The 5,593-nt window shown below is 51.3% G+C and overlaps 1 protein-coding gene across 1 annotated transcript in view; it reads left to right on the top strand.

Moving 5' to 3' along the window:
- The first annotated feature begins 2,299 nt into the window (after nt 1–2,299).
- The window catches only part of LOC103473089 (dpy-19 like 4), a 10,892-nt gene continuing 7,598 nt past the window's right edge, over nt 2,300–5,593 (top strand). Inside the window, exons 1-10 of the mRNA XM_008423046.2 lie at nt 2,300–2,621; nt 2,702–2,800; nt 3,664–3,788; nt 3,853–3,943; nt 4,013–4,134; nt 4,535–4,680; nt 4,753–4,876; nt 4,949–5,083; nt 5,186–5,317; nt 5,395–5,505. Coding sequence (XP_008421268.1) covers nt 2,558–2,621; nt 2,702–2,800; nt 3,664–3,788; nt 3,853–3,943; nt 4,013–4,134; nt 4,535–4,680; nt 4,753–4,876; nt 4,949–5,083; nt 5,186–5,317; nt 5,395–5,505 — 1,149 coding nt within the window. The 5' untranslated portion in view covers nt 2,300–2,557. The remainder of the gene's footprint in view (nt 2,622–2,701; nt 2,801–3,663; nt 3,789–3,852; nt 3,944–4,012; nt 4,135–4,534; nt 4,681–4,752; nt 4,877–4,948; nt 5,084–5,185; nt 5,318–5,394; nt 5,506–5,593) is intronic.

Genomic DNA, 5,593 nt, shown 5'->3' with positions numbered 1-5,593 from the left:
AGGTTCCAGAGGAATCACCTCAAACCAGATGTTGGACTGGATTTTATTTCATTTGTGAATGTTAGAGCCTCATTTTCAACAGTGGAGCTATAAAGGAGCGCGTCCCGATGGAGGAGACAGACTCTATTTTCTACCAACACAGCCCTCACTCATGTCAATTAATTTTTCATTGATGAGAAGGAATCTTTTGACCCGAATGCGACGTCACGAATCTTTCTGACTCAGAAAAGTGTGAGTCAGAAAGATTCACACGATGATCTGGCGGTACATGCACTGCGCTACATGCACGCGCAGCCAAACGGCTGGTACTGATGGCTTTGAACGTCAGAAGTGAATATCCGGATGGAGACGCCTGGCTTGGCCCTGGTGGGTGGAGCAGCTACTCCACCCACCAGGTGGAGTAGCTGGTGGGTGGCCCGTCTCCCCTCATGGCACCAGATTAGAGGTGGATCATCAGGGACAGGAATCTGCTCCGCTCCTGATGTAGATGCTGCTGAAAATAGGACTTCAGATCCAACACCACAGGCAGGACGTTCAAAGCGGTCCTGCAAAACCACATCAATCAAAGAGAGAGAGATTTGCAGACGTCTGTCTGCCGTCGGCGGCAGTTATACAGTTTGGTTTAATTTCATGAGTTTAAAATGGTGTAGATAAAGTGATGTAAAATATTTTATGTTTATTATAAGTTGTGCAAAGGTTTCCGGAGTGGAACCAATGTTTAATTTGTTGTTTCATTTAGGCACATATTTTTAGTTACACGCCGCACTTTGTAGAGGGAAGCATCCTTTATTTTTTTAATTGATGGAGAGATTTGATGAGGCACTGTGAAGTTATTAAATATGGCAGCAATCTGTTAGCCTCATCAGGAGCTGCAGCGCCACCTCCAGGCTCATTTTATCATGACTGCGTTCAGAGTCCTGGAGAAAATACTCATTATAGTTTTTTAAACTTCTTCTCTCTCTGTACTAAAGATAATTTCCTCTGCAGGTCAGCAGCAGTCAGTCCAACAACATAAAACAAGACAAGATGTTTTAATGGGTTCTATCATTCAAATAGCACACATCTTTATGTTATCAGTAAATACCCTAATGTCTCACTTTATTACACACACACACACACACACACACACMCACACACACACACACACACACACACACACACACACACACACACACACACTTTCCCGTCTCCTCACACCTGCTTTCAACATCAGGCTTTACTAGCCTGACAAAAATATATCCACAGTTTTATACCTGCATTCAAATGCATAATTAAGCTGTTCAGAATAAAGCAGCCCACTAAGTTTATGAATCTGCTCAGGTGGGTAACATTACCTGTTGTGATGTTGAATAATCGTGATATTTTCTCTGCTGCATTAGAGGATTTAGTGCAAAAATCAACAACTCTGCTGACCTGCATCTTCAGGAAATGAACATAAAACACAAGATTTATGAGAACTTTATGATAATCTTATTACATGTGTAAACCCAGGAGGAAATGAAGCTGCAGGTTATTTTTTAAATAAAATATTATATTTAATATAATGACATGTAGCATAGGGAATTAATAACATTTTTGTTTTGTTTATTCCGCCCATGTCTAAAGTATCAAACCATCTTGTGTTGTAAAACTAAATTCATTACCATATCAGTTCATATTTATGGGGTCAAAAATAATTTAATTTAGTTAATGAACAAAGTTATTAAAGAATTAAATCGCAAGTCTGAAAAGACAATTTAATGCGATTCTTATTAAACACATCAAGTCTTTGTTATCTTGAAGCAGAGGAGAAAATAAAACATATGCTTGATTATAGAAAGATCATAAACTACACAGCACGGGCGAGATTATTAACTATCCATCCATCCATTTTCTTTCACCCTTGTCCCTCAGTGGGTTGGGAGGTGCTGGTGCCTCTCCAGCTAACGTACCAGGTGGGAGGCGGGGTCACCTGGACGGGTCACCTGGACAGGTCGCCAGTCTGTCGCAGGGCAACACAGAGACACACACACACACACACACACACACACCTAGGGGCAATTTAGAGAGGCCAGTTAACCTGACAGTCATGTTTCTGGACTGTGGGAGGAAACCGGAGTACCTGGAGAAAACCCACCATGCACAGGGAGAACATGGAGACTCCATGCAGAAAGACCGGGAATCGAACCCAGAGCCTTCTTGCTGCAAGGCAACAGCTCTACCAACTGCGCCACTGTGCAGCCCTTTTATTGATTAACTAATAAAACTATTAATCAAACAGCAGCAGCTGCTCCACCCAGCCGCCAGGGGGCGGCAGAGCGCCGCTGTCAGCTCGGTGGTGAAACTCGGAGCAGAAGCAGAGCAGCAGGCTGATGTTGGTAAAAGCTCCGGTAGTTTGATTCCAGCTTGCTGCGAGATTACAGCGGCCTGGAATCCCACCGGAGTCCCGCGTTAGGCTGGAATAACCTGGAATAACCTGGAATATCCCGGTTTTTCCCGGAATATCCGGTTTGTCCCGCTGGCTGCTGGAATGCCTCCGCAGCTCCTTCTCCTCTTCCTGGACTGACTTCCTGCCATCATGGCTGAGATCAGATGCAGAAAGTCTGCGGCTCTGGAGGGAGAAGCTGCAGAAGAGAGCAGGAGTGAGTTACAGAGACCTCCAGAACCTCCAGAACCTCCTTCCTGCTTCCGGTTTCCTGTTCTGACTCTGTCACCTGAGCAGGTGTGGCCGCAGAGGAAGAGGAGGAGAGGAGGGAGTCCAGAGGTGATGAAGATGGTCAGGAGGAGAGAGTCCAGCCATCCACGCGGAAATCTGCTGCAGGTAAAGAAACTACGGGTCCAAACCCCTGGTCCGGTCCGGTCCGGTCCGGTCCGGTCCGGTCCAAACTCCTTCATGTTTACCTGGTTTTGATCCAGAAATGATTTCAGGTTCTTCAGTTTTTTTAATAAGAAACTTAAATCCATGAGCGACACTGAGAAAAACCACCAGAAGTCATTTTATCTGCAGGAGCTGAAGATGCAGATTCACTTAAAGAAATAAGTTTAATTACTAGGAAATAAAATAAAATGATCTTATTTTAATGGTTGTGAAAACTAATAATGACATATTGTGAAATTAAGACAAAATGCTAATTAATATTATTATTAAACATGTTTTTGGGCTGAGACAATAAAAGGTGAACGAGATAAAGTTGGGCAGTTATCCTGGACTGGCAGACTGGGTGGTGGACCAGGTGGTCCAGGGGGTCCAGGTGGTCCAGGTGGTCCCCCTGGTCCCCCTGGACCCCCTGGACCCCCTGGACCACCTGGACCACCACCCGTTCATAAAGGGGGACCGGAGGGTGTGCTCCAATTACAGGGGGGTCACACTCTTAAGCCTCCCTGTTAAGGTCAATCCAGGGGCCCTGGAGAGGAGGATCCATCGGACAGTCGAACCTCGGATTCAGGAAGAGCAGTGTGGTCCTGGTCCTGGTCCTGGTCCAGGTCCAGGTCCAGGTCCAGGTCCTGGTCCAGGTTCAGGTTCAGGTCCTGGTCCTGGTCCTGGTCCNGGTCCAGGTCCAGGTCCAGGTCCTGGTCCAGGTTCAGGTTCAGGTCCTGGTCCTGGTCCTGGTCCCGGTCCAGAAGTGTTTGTTTCTGATGTCCTCTGTTATTGTCCAGTTTTCTGTGTTGTGTCTCCGTCCTCAGCCAGCTGGCTGCAGGCTGTGCTCAGGATGTTCTTCGGGGCGATGGCAGCAGTGGCCTGCGGGATGCTGTACGCCGGGTACCTGTCTGGGTTCCACGACAGGAAGTTCTGGTTTTCTAGCAGGCAGGTGGGTGGCGCCGGGCTGTCTGTGCTGCGTGTGCGGCGCCGGCTCAAGCTGCTCTGTGCTGCAGGAGCTGGAGTGGGAAGCGTCGTTCCCGGGCGGCAGCGGCCTCTACTACCACTACTACAAGCGCCTGCTGGCGGCGCCGTCCTTCAGCTCAGGTACCGCCGCCGCCGCCTCACCTGAGGCCGGCCGGCGCCGCCGTGACCGGCTGTGATTGGTGCTTTCAGGGTTCTACGAGCTGACGGAGGATAACGGCACCGTGTCGGGCCGGACCATCAACGCCGTGAAGCAGCTGTTCCTCTACCCAGAACTCATCACCAGCTTCCTCTACCGGGTCACAGGCAGCCAGGTGAGGAAATCACCTGAGACACCTGCAACCATCTGAGTCACTGGCACAGAGAACCGGGTCGGTACCAGCTGCAACCTGAACCAAGAACCACTGGAAACACGCTGGGAGGCCTCTGATTGGCCCACTGGCTCCACTGGGAGGCCTCTGATTGGCCCACTGGCTCCACTGGGAGGCCTCTGATTGGCCCAGATATTAATGTACCGCCTCTTTATGGAGCGTTTCTTAAAATCTAAATTAGTCATAAACCAGTAAAATATGAACTGAGGATGAAAAAGTTTCACATTAAGGAGCAAAAATGTGAATCTGTTAAACCAGAGGTTAAAGGTCGTCTTTCCTTCAGCTCTGATTGGGACCGGTCTGACCCGTCCTGACCCAGAACCCGTCCCCTGTGTCCCTCCAGAACCGGGTGGAGCCCGTCTCCTTCTACCTGGGCTCGGTGTTCGGCCTGCAGGCCGTCTGCGTCTCGGCGCTGTTCGTGTGCAGCTGGGCCCTGAGCGGTACCTGCGTGGCCGGCATGCTGGCCGTGTCCTGGTTCGTCATCAACAGGTGAGCGGGCCGGGCCGGAGCCGGGCCGCAGCCGGGCCGTACCCGGCTGTGACGCCCCGTGTGGTTCTGCAGGCAGGACGCCAGCAGAGTGGAGCAGGGCGTTCCTCTGAGGGAGAACTGGGCCCTGCCGTTCTTCTCCTGCCAGGTGGCGGCGCTGACCGGCTTCCTGAGCCGCAGCACCGGTTCTGCTTCCGAGGTGGGTTCTGGTTCTGACCTGGCCGCTGTGGACCGGAACCCCAGCGTGGTTCTGACCCGTGTTTCCCCGCAGATGTTCTGCTACCTGATGCTGAGCGCCTGCAGCTTCAGCTTCCTGCTGCTGTGGGAACTCGGACACTACTTCCTGTTCGTCCAGGGCGTCTGCCTGGTTCTGCTGGACTCACTGGACCTGGTACCGCCGCGCAAGGTAAGCACCGGACCGGGTCTCTGCCTGGTTCCCGTCATCAAGTAATATTGAATTAGTCTGAGGTTCTGACGGTTCGGGTCGACCCGGTCCGTTTCCCCCCAGACGGCCGACGTCTACAGGGCGTACCTGGGCTCGCTGGTTCTGGTCTACCTGGCCCAGTTCCAGAACGCCTCCCTGCTCGGCTCTCCTCTGCTCAGCCTCCTGATTGGCTCGGTGCCGGCCAGGTACTTCCAGGTAGAGTTAGCTCCGCCCCCCACGGCACGGCTGACGTGATTGGCTGCTTTGATGTGGACTGAGTGTTTGTGCTGCAGAGGAAGATGAAGATGAAGATGAAGGTGGGTCGTCTGGGAGCCAGAGTGATGAAGCTGCTGCAGGTTCACCTGGTTGTCAGCTGCGTTTTCACCTGCAGCTTCCTGGTGAAGGTGAGCTCAGCGCGGAGACCCTATTGCCCCCTGCTGCCCCTTACTGCCTCCTGCTGCCCCTTACTGCCCCCTGCTGCCCCTTACTGCC

Source organism: Poecilia reticulata, linkage group LG11 (assembly GCF_000633615.1).
Source record: "Poecilia reticulata strain Guanapo linkage group LG11, Guppy_female_1.0+MT, whole genome shotgun sequence".
Lineage (NCBI taxonomy): Eukaryota > Metazoa > Chordata > Actinopteri > Cyprinodontiformes > Poeciliidae > Poecilia > Poecilia reticulata.
This window is presented reverse-complemented; position numbering and strand designations above follow the sequence as displayed.